General features: G+C 38.9%; 1 protein-coding gene across 1 annotated transcript in view; it reads left to right on the top strand.

Moving 5' to 3' along the window:
• elovl4a (ELOVL fatty acid elongase 4a) overlaps positions 1–13,940 on the top strand; it is a 34,916-nt gene extending 20,976 nt beyond the window's left edge. The window contains 5 exon segments of the mRNA XM_055636081.1: positions 4,895–4,975; positions 6,442–6,613; positions 8,046–8,173; positions 11,485–11,727; positions 11,729–13,940. Of these exon segments, the coding sequence (XP_055492056.1) occupies positions 4,895–4,975; positions 6,442–6,613; positions 8,046–8,173; positions 11,485–11,727; positions 11,729–11,770 (666 nt within the window). The 3' untranslated portion in view covers positions 11,771–13,940.
• Positions 13,941–19,343: the final 5,403 nt, after the last annotated feature.

The raw sequence follows: 19,343 nt of genomic DNA on the forward strand, positions 1-19,343 counted from the left end.
TATATTTTGTAAATAGCTGAGGTCCCAGCACTGACCCTTGCGGTACCCCACTAGTCACTGCCTGCCATTGTGAAAAGGACCCGTTTACTCCTACTCTTTGCTTCCTGTCTGCTGGCCAGTTCTCTATCCACGTCAATACTAAACCCCCAATACCGTGTGCTTTAAGTTTGTATACTAATCTCTTATGTGGGACCTTGTCGAAAGCCTTCTGAAAGTCCAGGTACACCACATCCACTGGTTCTCCCCTATCCACGCTACTAGTTACATACTTGAAAAATTCTATAAGATTCGTCAGACATGATTTACCTTTCATAAGTCCATGCTGACTTTGTCCAATGATTTCACCACTTTCCAAATGTGCTGCTATCCCATCTTTAATAACTGATTCTAGCAGTTTCCCCACTACCGATGTTAGACTAATTGGTCTGTAATTCCCCGTTTTCTCTCTCCCTCCCTTTTTAAAAAGTGGGGTTACATTAGCTACCCTCCAATCCTCAGGAACTACTCCAGAATCTAAAGAGTTTTGAAAAATTATCACTAATGCATCCACTATTTCTGGGGCTACTTCCTTACGTACTCTGGGATGCAGCCTATCTGGCCCTGGGGATTTATCGGCCTTTAATCCATTCAATTTACCTAACACCACTTCCCGGCTAACCTGGATTTCACTCAGTTCCTCCATCTCATTTGACCCCCGGTCCCCTGCTATTTCCGGCAGATTATTTATGTCTTCCTTAGTGAAGACAGAACCAAAGTAATTATTCAATTGGTCTGCCATGTCCTTGTTCCCCATGATCAATTCATTGTACTTCCGGTGGCGCTGGTGCCAGCAGCCTCCACCTACAGCCCGGTATCATTTTGTTTTTTTGTTTATTTAGTTATGTAAAAGTGTGTTTTTTTGTGGGTTTTTTTGTGTTTTTATGTGGGGGAAGAGGGCACGGTGCGGGGGATACCGTCCTTCAGCCGCTTCCTGGTGAGGACGCGACTATTATTCGAGTCGCGTCCTCCCCCCCCCCTCCACAGCGGCCTTACCTACCTGGATTGGCGCGGCCTTTTTCTGCCGGGATCGACCGGAGCACCAGCAGCGGTTTTGGGACAGCGCTGGAACATCGCGGGGCTGGTTATGCCTTACGAATGGTCGCCGTTTGGAGCTCGGAGTTTTGGACCTGCTGCATGAACATCACGGTAGCTGCGGTTTGCAGAGCTTTAAACGCGGGCGGCCACTAATCAACGCGCGGGGTCCTGTGACTCTGCCCGGCTCGACCTGCGGACTCGGGAGCTGCAGAATCCGGCAGCCAGGCGGCTGATCAGGAGGTCCGGGCCGCTGAGGAGGAGGCTGCTCACCATCGGGGTTCGGCGTTCACGTGAGGGCCTGAACATCGGGCCACCCGGGGCGGCGATAGGCCCCGTCCACGGATGAACACGGAGGGGAGGCTGGTTTGGACTATGGTGCCGTCCTCACCGTTACCTTTCTTAATTTCAAGACCCTGGTTGTGAATTGTGGGACACTCTTCTAATGAAGAACTCAACCATTTTATGGTTGTGTTCTTAATTCCAAGGGGCCACGCACAAATTTTATTTTTAATTGTTTTCATTACTCAATATTATTATCTTTAATAGCCTTTCTAGTTTTTTGTTTTTTTTTTAATGATACTGCCTGTAAGGAAAATTCATTTCGTTGTCTCAAATTGAGACAATGACAATAAATTGAATACAATACAATACAATACAATTTGCCTGTTTCTGACTGCAAGGGACCTACATTTGTTTTAACTAATCTTATTCTCTTCAATTATCTATAAAAACTTTTGCAGTCAGTTTTTATGTTCCCTACCAGTTTTCTTTCATAATCTATTTTCCCTTTCCTAATTAAGCCCTTTGTCCTCCTCTGCTGGACTCTGAATTTCCCCCAGTCATCTGGTAGGCTGCTTTTTCTGGCTAATTTGTACGCTTCATCTTTTGTTTTGATACTATCCCTGATTTCCCTTGTTATCCACGGATGCACTACCTTCCCTGATGTATTCTTTTGCCAAACTGGGATGAACAATTGTTGTAGCTCATCCATGCAGTCTTTAAATGCCTTCCATTGCATATCCACCGTCAACCCTTTAGGAATCAATTGCCAGTCTATCTTGGCAGCAATGCTACCCCATCTCCTTTTCCTTCAAAGTTACCTTTCTTAATTTTAAGACCCTGGTTTCTGAATTAACAATGTCCCTCTCCATCCTAATGAAGAACTCAACCATATTATGGTCACTCTTGCCCAAGGGGCCACGCACAACAAGACTGCTAACTAACCCTTCCTCATTACTCAATACCCAGTCTAGAATAGCCTGCTCTCTCGTTGGTCCCTCTACATGTTGGTTTAGAAAACTATCCCGCATACATTCCAAAAAATCCTCTTCCTCAGCACCCTTGCCAATTTGATTCACCCAATCTATAGGTAGATTGAAGTCACCCATTATAACTGTTTTACCTTTGTTGCACGCATTTCTAATTTCCTGTTTGATGCCATCCCCAACTCCACTACAACTGTTAGGTGGCCTGTACACAACACCCACTAGCGTTTTCTGCCCCTTGCTGTTTCACAGCTCTACCCATATCGATTCCACATCCTCCAAGCTAAAGTCCTTCCTTTCTATTGCGTTAATCTCCTCTCTAACCAGCAATGCTACCCCACCTCCCTTTCCTTTTTTGTCTATCCCTCCTGAATATTGAATATCCCTGGATGTTCAGCTCCCAGCCTTGGTCACCCTGGAGCCATGTCTCCGTGATCCCAACTATATCATAGTCATTATTAGCTCTCTGCACATTCAACTCATCCACCTTATTACGAATGCTCAAAAAACAGATCCCAGTGATCTAAGAAACTAAATCCCTGCCCCGTGCACCAGTTCCTCAGCCACAAATTCAGGTCCCGTATCTCCCTGTTCCTGCTCTCGCCAGCACGAGGAACTGGAAGCAACCTGGAGATAACAATCCTGGAGGTCCTGTTTTTCAGCATTTTTCCATGCTCTCTGAAGTCACGCTGCAGAATATTCATCCCGATATCGTTTGTGCCGACATGCACTACCACTTCTGGCTGTTCACCTTTGCCCTTGAGGATTTTCTGCACTCTGCCCATGACATCCTGGATCCTGGCACCAGGAAGGCAGCACACCATCCTCGAATCCCGTCTGTTGCCGCAGAAACCCCTGTCCGTACCTCTCACAATGGAGTCTCCCACTACAATGGCGTTGCCTGACGTTGGCCTCTTTGGTTTTGGCTCAACAGCCCTTTTTGCTTCGCAAGCCAGTCCGCCGCTCGGTTATTCTCTTTAATGTACTTATAAATCTTCCACTAAAATGCATTTGTGTAGGCATCTCTATGCATTATCGCAGCAAGTTATTTATTTTAACCACTCATAAACATGTTTCCTTTCCAATAAACACATTATTGCACACTTCAATCGTAGATAGTCTCTTGGGGTCACAAATTACTTTTATTCTAGTTCTATTGCTTTTGATATTGCTGATAATGAACATTTGGGATTTACACACTCTGCCACAAGTGGGGAAGATGTTGCTCAATGGGCAAGGTGGGTGAGATAGTTGGGCGTTTCTGAATTCCTTCTGCAGTTTTTGCTTGTCTCTGCTTGCTTCTACTAAAGATACCTAAAGGTGATCGGTGCCTTCTCAGATGCACCTTCACTTGGAGAGACCAGAGGATAGTACACTTATTTTCAAGAAAGTATTGACAGTGCATCAGTCATTTCTCAGTCCTTCTGGAAATCGCTTGCCATGTCGGAGCTCTGGAATAGTGTGCATGTTCCAGGAATCTTGTTGTATCACTTAAAACTCATCATCTTTTTCCCAGGGTAGGGGAATCACGAACAAGAGAGCATAGGTTTAGGGTGAGAAAGGAAAGATTTAAAAGAAACCAGCGTGCAATGCAACCTTTTCACAGAGATGTTGGTGGGTATGTGGAACAAGCTGGCGGAGGAAGTAGGTGAGGAAGGTACTATAACATGGAAGAGACATTTGGACAGGTACATGGATAGGAAAGGTTTTGAGGGATATAGTTAAATGCAGGTAAATAGCATGGAATTGGGTATCTTGGCTGGCATGGATGAGTTGACCTGAAGGGCATATTCCCCGACTGAATGACTCTATGACACTGAAGTTAAATCAAGGATGTTATCACGAGGTCTTGTAATTGTCCCTCTGATTAAATAGGGTTTTGATTGTGCACCTTTCCTCCAATTATTATTTTCCAGATGAAGGTTAGAAAAATTCAGCAAGTGAGGGAACACCAATGGAGACTTGGATCATTAACTGTTTTCTACTCTCTTTATGCTGATTGACCTGCACAGAATTCACAACATTATTGTTTCATTTCAGTTTTTCGGCATCTTTAATTTTTCAGATTTTTGATATCTTTCCAGATGTTTTTATACTTTGTTATCCTGGCATTGTTGTCACCTTGGAGGATCAGTTCATCTGTCTTCCAGTCTTTGCATAACAATTTTATAATCTTACGATCATTATGCCCCTAAAAGTCCCTAAACCACCAGAGCATCAGTTAAACCTTTCTCGTTATTCAATGATAGATTTAAAATATAGAATGGTCATTGGTGCTAAATAGTCCCACAACACTAATACTTCATGTGGGGCTCCCATTTGTCAAATAATAAATGATAAAATCTAAGATTTTTTTGTAAATTTGGAAAGAAAATTGTTTTTATATAATGCTATTCTCAGGCCAAATTTGGCCACAGCACTAGAGAGGACCATTCAACACATGAAATCCTTTCCTTATATATTTTCACGGTGTACTGAAGTTACAGACAGTCTAACTTACAGAGCTATCTGTGATTTTATACTGCTAACACAATGACCATTATTTTCCTTTACAGCTCTTTTTTGCTGCAAGAGCAGCAGGATATAGTTATATCTGTCAGACTGTCAAATACACAGATGATGTCAATGAAGTGCGGGTAGGTAATTTCATTGTAGTTTCTTGATTTTGTTTAAAATGTATGAACATTTGTTAAGGTAGACACAGAATGCTGGTGTAACTCAAAGGGACAGGCAGCATCTCTGGAGAGAAAGAATGGGTGATGTTTCAGGTCGAGACTCTTCTTCAGAGTATTTTGGTAATGTGCGGAGATCGCTGGTCAGCGGGGACTCAGTGGGTCAAAGGGCGTGTTTCAGAGCTGTATCGCTAAACATTAAGCAGGAATATACTTGTATATTAGCTGGAAATTGAAAAATAATTCATCTTCATTTGTATGATTTTGATGAGGACGTACAAGGCACGGTTAACAAGTTTCCATAAAAGATAACTTTTTTACTTTCTCATCTTCAAGTTTTCCATCCATTCTTCCACTCTTTCCTTTATTAAAATACAATACACTACACAGCTTGCAGTCTTGAAATTATGGGTTATTTTTTGCATGCCACCTTTGATATTTGAGTGTCACATGGAGAATGATGGTGAGCAGCAACCTTGAATTCAGTCAGAATATTGAGTATAGAAGTTGGGAGATTATGTTGCAGTTGCATAAGACATTGGTAAAACCATGTTTAGATTATTGTGTTCAGCTCTAGGCACCATGTTATAGAAAATATATTGTCAAGCTTGAAAGGGTTCAGAGAAGATTTACGAGGATGTTGCCAGGACTAGAGGGTCTGAGTCATAGGGAGAGGTTGAGTAGGGTGTTTATTCCTTGGAGCACACGAGGATGAGGGGTGATCTTATAGAGGTGTATAAAATCACGAGAGGAATAGATTGGGTAGATGCATAGAATCTCTTGCCCAGAGTAGGGGAATCGTGGACCAGAGGACATAGGTTCAAGGTGAAGGGGATTAAATTTAATAGGAACCTGAGGGGTAGCCTTTTCACACAAAGGGTGGTGGGTGTATGGAACAAGCTGCCAGAGGAGGTAGTTGAGGCTGGGACTCCCAAAGTTTAAGACACAGTTGGACAGGTACATGGATAGGACGTTTGGAGGGATATGGACCAAGCACAGGCAGGTGGGAATAATGTGGCTGGGACAAGTTGGCCGGTGTGGGCAAGTTGGGCCGAAGGGCCGGTTTCCAGACTGTATCACTCTATGACTCTAATTACTGCTATCGTGATTTGCTTGACACCCAGAGGATAGTTAGGAATAAAATGCAGAGGTATTGAATCTAAGTTACATTTAGGCTGAACGAGGATTTCCTTTCCTGGAGGCTACTTGTGAGCCAGCTAGATTTTTCATTATGACAATCTAAAATCTTATCATTTCTGTAATCAAAAGCAACTTTGATGGTATCCCACTGAGTGGAAGTATTGCCTCTTTCATTCACTGGTCAGCTTCTTGGAGTTTTTCTTTAACATTGTTTATAGTATATCATTTGGAAATTTCATTTTTTTTGTAATTTTTAAAGTTGTCATATTAATTACAACTGGCCACCACAGATAGCTTCGGCCTTGTGGTGGTATTATGTCTCAAAAGGGGTTGAATACATGGACACAGTATTTTTTATACTGAGGAAGAAATTTAACCAGATCAGCTTCCTACATGTCTATCATCACTTCACAATGTTTACCCTGTGGTGGATTGGAATCAAATGGGTCGCAGGAGGACAATGTAAGTACAAAGTGGAATTATGAGACATCGTCATTGATGCCAGCTCATCAAGGGGTTTAAATCTACAGCTAAACTATTTTAAAATATAAAACTTTGCTGAGGATTAAAGACCATTTAATTTATGGATTTAGATTAATAAAGCAGATTGTACTAGACGTCTCATTAAGGAAACATTCCACGGTGTTCTGTGGAACTACCATAGTACTGAAGGAAGGGCAGAGCCTTGGACAGACCTGACAAAAATGAGTATCAGGAAGGCACTGTGGACTATGGATGCATAGTGGCATTACAGATGGTGCCAGCTGTTTCAGCATACTCGGGCTTGGCCTCTGGTGCTGCCTGCTAAGAGTTTGCATGGTCCTCCTGCAACTACATGGGGTTTTTGTGGACGCCTTGGTTTCTTCCCACATCCCAAAGATGTGCTGGTTACTCCCACTAACTTGGCTACAGTAAATCGTGACCCAATAGTGGGAAGATGGGAACAGTCAGGTGCAGGAGCAGTGTGTGGGAGAATAGTTTAATGGAGAATACCTTAATATGCCTGGTCTATGGACTGGATTCTCTCCTATGTTGTATGAAAATGAAAGAAATAATAATATAGTTTACAGTAGTAGAAATGTGAAATGACCAAAGCAGCTTAGGACATCAAAACATGAAGATCATCTTTACAAAACTGTAACATGCAATAGACAGCTAAGCAATCCTAATAAATGGATTAAATCCAAGACATCTAGTCTTGAACACTGGTGCATAATTAAATGCCGAAATGGAGATGGCTGCAATAATAACCCCGGTCCTCGAGAAGGCCCAGCATACGAGTGCCTAATACGAGGCTGAAGCATTTGCGGCAGCATTCAGCCAGAAGTGCCAAGTGGATGAGCTATCTTTCTATTTCCTGAGATATCCATCACCATAAAATCTTGTCTTCTGTCGATTCAATTCAATCAACATGTTGTCAAGGAATGGCTATTAGCTCTGCATATAGCAAAGGCTACAAGATCAGATAACATTCTGGCTACAGCTACATTATGGCTTCAAATAGCCCGAGGGAAATAATTATTCTTACTGTTCTGAGTAATTTCCTGTGTGTGTCCTCCATGCAAAACATGTTAGTTGCATATGCATTAAGCAGTTTTATAGGTGAGGTATCAATTATGCATTGCGCAACGAGTCTTGTCAACCTCGCAAGCTCTGTGTGCTTCGGGAATGTAACAGGTCATGTGCATGTAATAGCATTTTTTGTTGTGATATTTATAAACTATGAATGATATATAAACTATTATAACAATTGATTTCACCTGACAATTGATCATGTGCCCTGAAAATATTAGTTCCATGATTAAAATCAATTTTCATCTTGTAGATTAGTTATGATAAATTATAAAGTTTGAAGAATGTATTTCTCTCTAATGGTTTCATTTTGATATTTCAGCTTTTTTTGGAGCTCATATGAATGCTATCATCCATATTATTATGTACTTGTACTATGGACTTGCAGCGTGTGGCCCTCAGTTTCAGAAATATCTCTGGTGGAAGCGATACTTGACCATCTTACAACTGGTATATTAAACAATTTAAATGCATTTTCTTTTGTGAGAGTAAATCTTCATATATTAGAGGGCATTGATTGATATCAAAACAATTTCCTGTAACTTGGTTCAAAGGCAGTCAGACAGATAGTTTTATACACCACTGACTAATCGTAAAGATCTTATGTCAAAATAATCCAACTACTGACCCAAATAATCCCACATCATCTAATGCTCATTTACCTTTATTTCTGCACGGAAATGGTGTTGTTATTAACAGTTACATAAACCAATATGTTAAACATGTTTGCTGTTTATAAATGACAGCCTAAAATATGCACAAATTGGTTGGTTTGTTGATTTGTTGAGCACACCTCTTCAACCCTCACCCTGAACACCGGCGTTCCTCAGGGCTGTGTGCTGAGCCCCCTCCTCTACTCCCTCTTCACCCATGACTGCACACCTGTACATGGTACTAACAGTTGCACTTACCCCCATCATCACCAACTGCTTCGAGAGGCTGGTCCTGGCACACCTCAAAAGCTGCCTACCCCCCACACTGGATCCCTATCAGTTTGCCTACCGCAAGAACAGAAGTACGGAGGATGCCATCTCACTCCGCCCTCTCCCACCTCGACAACACAGAGACACTTATGTAAGAATGCGGTTCATCGATTACAGCTCAGCATTCAACACCATTATTCCATCAAAACTGATCACCAAACTCGGTAAACCTGGGCATCGACCCCCTCCCTCTGCAACTGGATAATGGACTTTCTAACCAACAGACCCCAGTCTGTGAGGTTAGACAAACACACCTCTTCAACCCTCACCCTGAACACCCGCCTTCCCCAGGGCTGTGTGCTGAGCCCCAGCCTCTACTCCCTCTTCACCTATGACTGCACACCTGTACATGGTACTAAGAACCATCATCAAGTATGCAGATGATACAAGGCTGTGATTGACCTCATCAGCAACAACGATGAGCTGGCCTACAGGGAGGAGGTCCAGCACTTAGCAGCATGGTGCGCTGACAACAACCTGGCCCTTAACTCCATAAGAAGACCAAGGAGCTCATTGTAGACTTCAGGAAGTCCAGAGGCGGCACGCACAACCCCATCCACATTAACGGGACGGAGGTATCAATTAATGCCTTACTGTGTTCAACATCGCAAGCTCTGTGTGCTTATTATGCAAAGCCTATCAGGGTGCATATGCATTAAGCAGTTTTATTTCTAGCTTTCAGGTTCCTGGGAGGTCATGTGCATGTAAAGCATCTATAAACTATGAATGATATATAAACTATTATAACAATTGATTTCACCTGACAATTGATCATGTGCCCTGAAAATATTAGTTCCATGATTAAAATCAATTTTCATCTTGTAGATTAGTTATGATAAATTATAAAGTTTGAAGAATGTATTTCTCTCTAATGGTTTCATTTTGATATTTCAGCTTTTTTTGGAGCTCATAGCATCCTATCATCCATCACAGTATGTATGGCTACTGCTTTGCAGCGACCGGAAGGCATTGCAGAGGGTGGTGAAAATTGGTGGAAGCGATCACTTGACCACTTACAAACTGGTATATGAAACTGTTAAAAGCATTTTCTTTTGTGCGGAGGGCGCTCAGCATCGCCAAGGACTGCTCTGATTGATACCATGGACTGTTTACCCTGTACCATCCGGGAGGCGCTACAGGCAGTTGCCGAACAGCAGGTTTAGGAACACTTCTTTCTGGCGGCTGTCACTCTACTCAACAACGTACCTCGGTGACTGCCAATCATCCACCCCCCCCCCCCCCCCCCCCCCCCCCCCCCCTAACACTCATTATTTTTTTTCTGCACGGAAATGGTGTTGCTATGTAACAGTTACTTAAAGGGAGATGCTAAATGCATTTGTTGTCTATGTGCTGTACAGCCTGACATATGACAATTGGTTGTTTTGTTGATTGAATCTGAATCTGGAATTATTGCCGTGGGTCGATGGTGTTGTTGACAGTGTTATCGAGCAAGACATCCTTGCCTATGACTGAAGATGCTGATTTACGCCATAGATAGACACAAAATGCTGGAGTAACTCAGCAGGTCAGGCAGCTTCTCTAGAGAAAATGAATAGGTGACATTTTGGGTTGAGGAAGGGTTTCGACCCGAAACATCACCAAATCCTTTTATCCAGAGATGCTGCCTGATCCGCTGAGTTACTCCAGCATTTTGTGTCTACCCACTGAATGAAGTCTGGTTTGAGATACACTTGGCAGCCGTGGGTCAAGGAGTTATGATACAGCCAATATGCTTACAATAAATATTTTGTACAATAAATATTTCTCGCCACGAGAAACCATACATAAGCCTTACAGAGAAACTGCAATGTTGTTTATTCCAAAAAATACACATTCACAGGAATACATAAAAGTGAGCACATGACTGTCGGCATGGTGGGAAATTATTACTGCTGCACAATTCAGAAGAAAAATTATAATATTTTAAATCAAAATTGAGAAAAAATATTTGTAGAATACAATGATGTAATGTTGATTTTGAAGTTCATCCCTAATAAGTGCCAAAATATAATGCGTTGATGCTAGTATTCAGTGTATTCTCCACCATTGGGAGAAGAATTTCAAGGCAGTACCCAGACATTTATAGTTAAAACATTTTTTTGCCACAATTGAAAAGTAACATGCGATTAACTGATTTTTATTTCCCCCTCGATAAGGCAGTTCAAGATTTGATGATTTGATTGGAGTTTTCATATCTAAACATGAATATTTAATATCAAATAATTTACAATTTGTCATCTTATGCATATTCCATTGGTTTAGCATCCATACCTTATCCTCATTGGAATCATATGTGTAGTTACTACTGTGTAGTTAAATTTAAGTTGTGAATCTACACAAATTTACTATTGTTCTTCATCATCAGTGGACAACTCATTACTGCATTTTCCCTCCATCCATATGTTTTAAATATTTTGGCAAGTTAACATGAGCTTGGAGTCACCTAATTATCGCTTTTATCTTGGGTATTTTATTTTTAAAGAAAGGCAGGTGTAATGCATTTGAATATTTTTGCCATAGTAAAAAACAGATAGTAAAAATATGCATAATTATTACAGTATTCTTTTTATAATCATTTAAAATACTAACTTAAATCTACAAATATTTGGATTTTCATGTAGTGCAGAAGATCAGTTATAAAAATAATTGAATAAATTAAAAAATCTGGTGGAGAAAGATGTGGGCGAGAATAAGTTAATACCAAGCATGAAATAATTAATTTGACACAATATCTAACAGCATTATTTACTCATTATAAATATTACTGTCTCTTAACAGGTACAGTTTCATGTGACTATAGGTCATACTGCGTACTCCCTCTACATTGATTGCCCTTTTCCAAGATGGATGCACTGGGCATTGATCGCTTATGCCATTTCCTTCATTTTCCTCTTCGCCAACTTCTATTACCAGACCTACAGGGGTCCAAAGAAAGACCACATCAAGACTGGAAAGGTGGTTGTGAATGGCAGTGCAATGGCTAACGGAATAATCAAGTCAGAAAACAAGCTAGTGACAGAAAAATGGGAAAAAGAAAAAAAAAGGAAAAGCCAAACGTGAATAAGACATACTGACAAAGGTTAAAGTAAAAAAAATGTGTTTGCAAATTGTCAGCAAAAGATAGCTGTATGCATTTCCAGCTGGCTTTGAACAAGTCTATTGTACCCGTTGCTATCTTTGTAATTTATGATATTTACCTTGATTGAAATTTATTATCAATACATTGGTATTGAGATTAATACAGACAGGATATTCACCTTTAATGAATTGCACTGAAAGAAGAACATGAATTTTTCCCTTTTCCAAATCTAAACCCCAATTTAAATTTATTTTTATTGTTAAGTTTGCTGTTTTACTGGACCCTGCTAAATAGCCTTTTCCTTTAATTCTACCTCAGTTATAATGCTGCTTTCTCATAGCTACATTTTTCTATTATATAGAGAAGTTTAGATTTATCCCTTGTTTTCAGTTCATGTTGACGGATCCATAGGATAGTCAAGGAAATATATTTATTGGTTTTAATGTTTATCATTCTACTGATGATCTTAACATAGAGTTGTCTGTCAATGTTGGAAGTGTTGATCAGTGTCTGGTTCTTTTTTAAAAAGACAGTATTTGTTGTAGTAACATAAAATTTTAATTCACAACTTCACTACATATCTTGCATTTCTTTTCAGCAAGATCAAAATATTATTCTGCTAATTTCAAGCAAAATGGTACATTAGAGAGTAATACAAACGGTCAGGCAAGGGTGGCTCGGTGGAGTAGCGGTAGAGCTACTGCCTTACAGCGCCAGAGACCGGGTTCGCTCCTGACTAAGGGTGCTTGTCTGTATGGAGTTTGTACGTTCTCCCCGTGACCTGCGTGGGTTTTCTCCGAGATCTTTGGTTTCCTCCCACACTCCAAAGACGTACAGGTTAGTAGGTTAATTGGCTTGGTGTTAATGTAAATCGTCCTTGGTATGTGTAGGATAGTGAAAATGTGCAGGGACGCTGGTCGGTGCGGACTCAGTGTGCCAAAGGGCCTGTTTCCGCGCTGTATCTCTAAACTAAACTAAAAAAACTAAACATACCCACTGCTCTATCCCTTCCTTTAATTTGCTTCCCTTGTCAGTGGATGATACTGCGGTGTAGGTTTGTGATCGGATATGTAAACAACCTAGCACAACATGTATTTTTTAATCTGATCCTAGATATTAAATATTGTTTACCAGTTTCTCCTTTACAAGGGGAATTGTTTGATGGTGATTCCCTGTTCGTGCTCCCATTGCTCTCTTGAGGACACTCAGAGATAGGAATCCGGAGTGACATCCTTTCACTCAAAGTTGACTAAAACCAGATGTAGTTCTCTCATGGTCTCGCTGGTTGATCCTAGTCAATTCAAACTTAGTCAGCGAAACTGGACTTTTCTGTCACTATCACTTGGTATCAGCTTGCATTAATCTACCAATCAACAGGTAGAGGATATACCTTTATGATGAAAATCACCAAATCTCACACCATTTATGTCAGGACAATGAAATTGAATTGTCTTTTTGCATGTTTTCAGGGTATGAAGTATGAATATGAAGAGTGAATTGTGCATTGTGTTCACTGCTACTCTTACAGAAACCGTGGTTTGTATCAGAAAAAGTGCATGTTTTAAACTGAAAAATATTTTCAATTATTCAACAAAACCTGTTACTGTGTGCAATTAGAAATTTTTATTTGGTATTGGCATTTGTTTATTGCAACAAGTAATACATTTCATTACTAAATAAAAAAATTAAATAATAAAATCATACAATGGAAATACAAAGGGTTGTGCTGTCACAAGACTTGTGTTTCTAAGTTTAAATTAGTAAAGTTATCCATAATTTGGATTTGCCGAGAAGTGGAATTTGGAGCAAATAAAATCGATCTGTATGATGACATTACAACAGACTACTATAATGTAAGAGTCTTTAACTGTGTAAAAGAAGAAAGTTATTGTTTAAAAATGTTTCAATTTATTGTGTAAAGGAAAATTGTAATGGAACAGCATGAAAGACTGGTTATACAATTATAATTCAAGTTGTTACACAGATTTAAAACATGTTCTAACAGTTAAGCTGAGCCAATACCTATTTAATCAAGAATGGAACAACCTAGTTTCAAGCAAAGTGCTCCTTCTTGGGGACGATTTACTGTATTGCCTGAATAAGCACACTCATGATGCAAATTGTTCTCTGTTTGATAAAATGTTGTCAACAAAAATGTTTCATAGCTTTATTAATTATAGCACAAAGACAAAATATTCCCTCATGATTAGCACAGTAGATCAAGTGTTTGTATATGCATGATTTGTTTTTTCAGTCTTATTTTCTGGCATGGGGGCCATTTTATCATATTTTCACAGATGCTTTTTGTTGCTGGAGGTCCTTTACCTCCTACATCTTAAAGTGGCATTCCTGTGAATGAAGGCCATTGGGATGACATTTCAGATTTATTTCACAATAAGACTGAAAGTGATATTCCAATCAACTAAATGATCCAATCTGGTGTCAATGTCATGTCATGTGTGTGGAGTAAATGCAAACACGAACTTAAGCTGCAGGAAAAGAAATTGGCTTACTACCAGATAAGGCTACACTGTAACATTTGACCAATATATTTTGTGGGCACATCCAACAATATGATTAAGGGCTACATTGTAACCTTGAATTTTTATACAAAATGATTTCTGTTTGCTGACTTGTTTAAAAAAACAAAGTAAAAGTCTGCTCTGATGAAATAACACCTTTTCTAAATAGTTAGTACCTTTGCAGTATTGTTACTAAAACAAGAAGTTGTTTTCAAAATTTCTCACCAGTTGAGTCGTCTTATTGATATGTAATGAGTACAGAACCTCATTAAATTTGTATAACATTTAAAACATGCTTGTGATTTGTGTGACTATTCAGACATTTAGGATGACTTTAATGTGAGTTGCAGAGTAGTCATATTTATTTTGTTCCTATTAATGTTAAATTGTCTGCATTGTTGGGGGTTGGCTGAACAGGATTATGTTTCATTACGTTCCTTAATTCAATAGTTGCTGATGCAGTTAAGACTGAGCAACTTGCCTACAGTTAATTTTACTGGTGATTACGTTGATGAAATCCTATTTGGCATCAGCATGTCATTCTACTGAGTCGTGGAAGGCCAGTCTTACTGCTAATACCTTTAGACTTTCATATCTGGGTCATGCTAGAAAAACATGAACTGGCATTCAAAACCTCGTTCTGGGGTTAGAACTAGATTCATTCAGAGACTTTTTGTTTATATTTTAATAAGAATAAGCTCTGTGATTAGGATCTGATATATTTAAGAACATAATTGATGGGATATTTTCCAATCTCCTTGTTTGACTCATTTGTCATTTTAGTTCTTAGTACAATTAAATGCTATTAAAATATTTAGCCATGTGATTGGTTTTACTTGGATTTAACTGATGTGAACCCAATGCTCCTGTTGGCCATTGCTGCTGATGATTATATTGTATTTTTAACTGTCAGGAGACATCAATTTAATCAATATGTTTTTTCTTTTGAGCACTAGTTCTGAAATGACTTATTATGTACAGTTGATTCCTGTTTTCTATTCAAATATTTGAAAACAATGCAGTGTTCTAATTCCTGGATATTGTAGAATATGATTAGTTGCACCTACATAATTACATGTTAATTAGAAGATTTCTTGTGTAGCAGAGTATTCAATTAATCATAGCAGATTAATGTTTTTATTTTCTATTAGCAGTTTACTTGGGAGATTATTTCGATCTTGTATCACAAGATAACATTTGGAATAGTAAAAGCCCTCTCCCACGGTACGAGTTAATTCCAAGAGCTTTCCCGAGTTTGCCCTGATTCGAACTCGGAGATTTACGGTAATGGTCAACTTACTTGAAAGCTTGGACCATGCACTGCAATCTCACTGTTTTATTTATGAAGTCTATTGGATAACATCGTCAAGCACAACTTATATTGGCAAAGAGCTCCACACACTTTTTATTCAAATCTTTTGGTTATTTTAACATTTGGATGTCGGTACTCGGAGCTCTCATAGACATTTTTCAACATGTTGAAAAATCTTCACGAATCTTCCCGAGCTTACCAGCCGTTAGCGAGTCTTCCCGAGTGCCTGCCATTAGCGTTACGAGACGTCCCCGAGCTCCGACGTACCCGCTACGTTCATTCTCCGTGCTTACCATGAGTTTGATTTTTTTTTAAACTCGGAGAGCTCTTGGAATGAACTCGTACAATGGGACAGGGCTATTATAACTAGCCAAGATGACTTAATGAGCACTGATGTTAAAGACACTGAATTAACATTTATTAAACAAAAGCTTCCAATCCAATAAAATTAAGGTAGAAGCCTGAAGAAATGATTATACCTCTTGGGGATGAATATTGATTGTGGGTTATTTGTTCCTTAAATAGTTGGAAGGAAATCTGATATTTTTTAAGAGGTAAAAACAGTAAAGATGCATAAAAATGTAATAATAACGCTATGCACCTTTCAGTAGATTTGTTTCTTGATGTTTTGGACATGCCATTTAAAAGTACCATGTAATAAAATCAGTAATAATAATTTATTGAAGTGCGTGTTATTGGGAAAAAAAAATTATAATACTGCAATACTCCATTTTTGTTTAAGTGAAATCTGTCTAAAGGCATTGTGCCCTCTCAAATATAATGTAAATGCTTTGGAGAATAATATTACTAGTTGCATTCATTAAAACAAAGCAATCTAGGTTAGTTAATGTTTAAATAAATGATTTCTGGTAAAGACAGGATATGGAATTACTTGATAGCACCGGTACGGACGGTGGCGCAGCGGTAGAGTTGCTGTCTTACAGCGCCAGAGACCCAGGATTGATCCTGATTACGGGTGGTGTCTGAATGGAGTTTGTACGTTCTCCCCATGACTGCTTGGGTTTTCCCCAGGATCTCCGGTTTCCTCCCACACTACAAAGACGTGCAGATTTGTAGGTTAATTTGCTTGGTATAATTATAAGTTGTCCCTAGTGTGTGTAGGATAGTGTTAATGTGCGGGGATCGCTGGTCGTCACGGACATGGGGGGCCGATGGGCCTATTTTCGTGCTGTATCTTTAAACTAAACTAAATACCTTAATAATTATTCATCTCTGCATCTTGCTTTTAACCCGTGCATCTAATTTCTTGGTACCATAAAAGCACAGCAAAAATAGAGCTAATGGATCCAATATTTCTGATGTACGAGTTATTTCAAGGTATTATTGAGATTTCAGGCTCAGTATTCAAATTAGTTTTGAGGTTCAGATTTATTGAAGCTCCTGACCTCTGATGTGAAGAATGCATTCTGGAAAAGTCAGGAAGTGTATATTTCCACAGTTTGGAGGAATATAGTGCAGATCGAGAGGCTATCTAAATCAAATGGAAGACTAAAATCACATATACTGCAGGGTTTCTCATTCAAACTGACCTGTAACTGCGCCGGTACCCGGTTTTCTATGAAATAATTGATAATACTAACAGCATGGAAACTCATTGTTGCATTTGTTGTCCTATAACATCTAAATTGACTGGTCACCTCCTGATTAGGAAGTTACTAGTTAGTTACATTTAAAGAAAATGTTAGTCTATGTTGAATGAGAAGCAAAATGAAGGTGGAAATCCAGAACTCCTCAACATATTGGTGGCATCTACTACCACTTAGTTAAAGTACAGAATGAACAACAATCATTGATTGTTAGACTCCTATGAATGATGTATGATGACAATGTTACATTTTATCTATTTATTCAAAAGAGTACATATCCAAGATGCTGCATTCAAGGAAATTATAATTGAAACAGGTGATACAACATTGAGCAAATTGTTCTTGTTCAATATTGTATCACCTGGTTTAATTACGATTTTGTTATATCTACTGAAATTTACCTGTGATAAATGTTGTATGTACTGAGACCAGTAGAAAGGATTATTTTCCTTAACTACTTGGGAATGTCATTGTATCCTGGAGTGTAAATGGCAGTGGGTTGAGGCAAAGCCCCATGACCATTGAGACACGTCCAAATAGTGTGAGCTGCAGTGGTCTAATAGTGATTTTTATATATATCTTGGAGAATTGTATGATCATTTTTGCTTTGTTGTGGAGGGGCAAGTGTTATAGTAATACAAAAACACATTTAAATATTACATTTATTATATAAACTAAAGATCAAAAGTTTTTTTCTGATTTGCAATGATTTTCTAATTTTTTCTGATTTTGTTTTTCTTATTTTGCAATAACCTAATCTTACTGAGAGCTTAAGCCAACTTGCAAAACAAATCGTAAGAAGTTTCTGGGTGATTTTAACAAAGAAGTTTGAATTAAATTCTAACTGAACCCAAGTTTTGGTTAAAATACCTTGGATAAATGTAACTGCATTTGTGTTTTAATAATGTATAAATGAAATTGCTGGCAGTTTTGAATTCAGTCTTTATTGACACTATTTATACTTGTTCCAGGACTACACTTTATTGAACTATTTTAAATTTAAAACTTGGGTAGAATTGTTACTTCATGGGATATTATTACTTTGTGGGACATCATATTCCATGATATTTTGCATGCAAATGGAAGTTGACTAAGTGTTGTAAGTCTAAGTAAGTTGTTGATATAGCGCAATTGGTGCATATACTTGCCTGTGGCTTTACTGCCACTTACCCAAGGATCATTAGGTGGATAACCTCACAAGCTGACTGACCACACAATTACATAAGATGCAGGGTTTATCATCTACCAAGTTGTACTTTACCACTTTGAAGTTCTTTCTCAAAGTAAACAATTTAAAAAGGTGGTTATATACTTGACACTCTCATTTTGGCAATATGCACATCAAATGTACAGAATAAACTTAATGAAAATCCTGAATGGTGTACATGATTTCATGAACAGCCAAGTTTGACATTGTGTACTAACATGGCTCTTTTGTGTTGCTTTATCAAATTGTAAACTGATTGAAGAATTTCATTGTTGAAAGTTTAAGCCCACATATATGTGAAAACTTGAAAGTGTGCAGTATTATAACATCAAGAAATGGATAGTTTATATGATATTGTACACAGTTTTTCTGCAAGCAAATGTTTTGCGCAGTTGTAAAAATAAAATACGGCGTCATGTATTTTGGCTTTGAAATTTATTAAGAACTTAAACACCATGCTATCTCAAATAAAAGATTGGATTGCATACAGTATCCAGAGTCTTGTACCATAGAACACAATATTGCAAGTGCAGCCTCACCCACATCTTGTGCAGCTGCAACATAACCTCCACATTTTTCTACTCAATCCCCTTACTAATAATGAAGACTGCATGCCAAAAGCCTTCTTTCCCACCCTAAGATAACTTTCTGTGGAAGTTCAAGTGAATCGTGGGTATGTTGAATCTTTAGACTCGTAAGAAAGTAAATACACTGATGTGCTTTCTTGATCACCGCATCTGTGTTACATTCACCCCCTTTCCGGGGTGGGTGATTGCAACCTTCACGTGGTCCACCCTGTTTTGACGAATGCAGTCAACCTGGCGTGCACAAACAAAAGATCAAACAGAACAAGTTGTCTTACAACTTTAGACTGTGCACGCCATACGCAAGAAGAAGACCTCCTTTCCGC

Source organism: Leucoraja erinacea, chromosome 5, assembly GCF_028641065.1.
Source record: "Leucoraja erinacea ecotype New England chromosome 5, Leri_hhj_1, whole genome shotgun sequence".
NCBI classification, from domain to species: Eukaryota; Metazoa; Chordata; class Chondrichthyes; order Rajiformes; family Rajidae; genus Leucoraja; species Leucoraja erinaceus.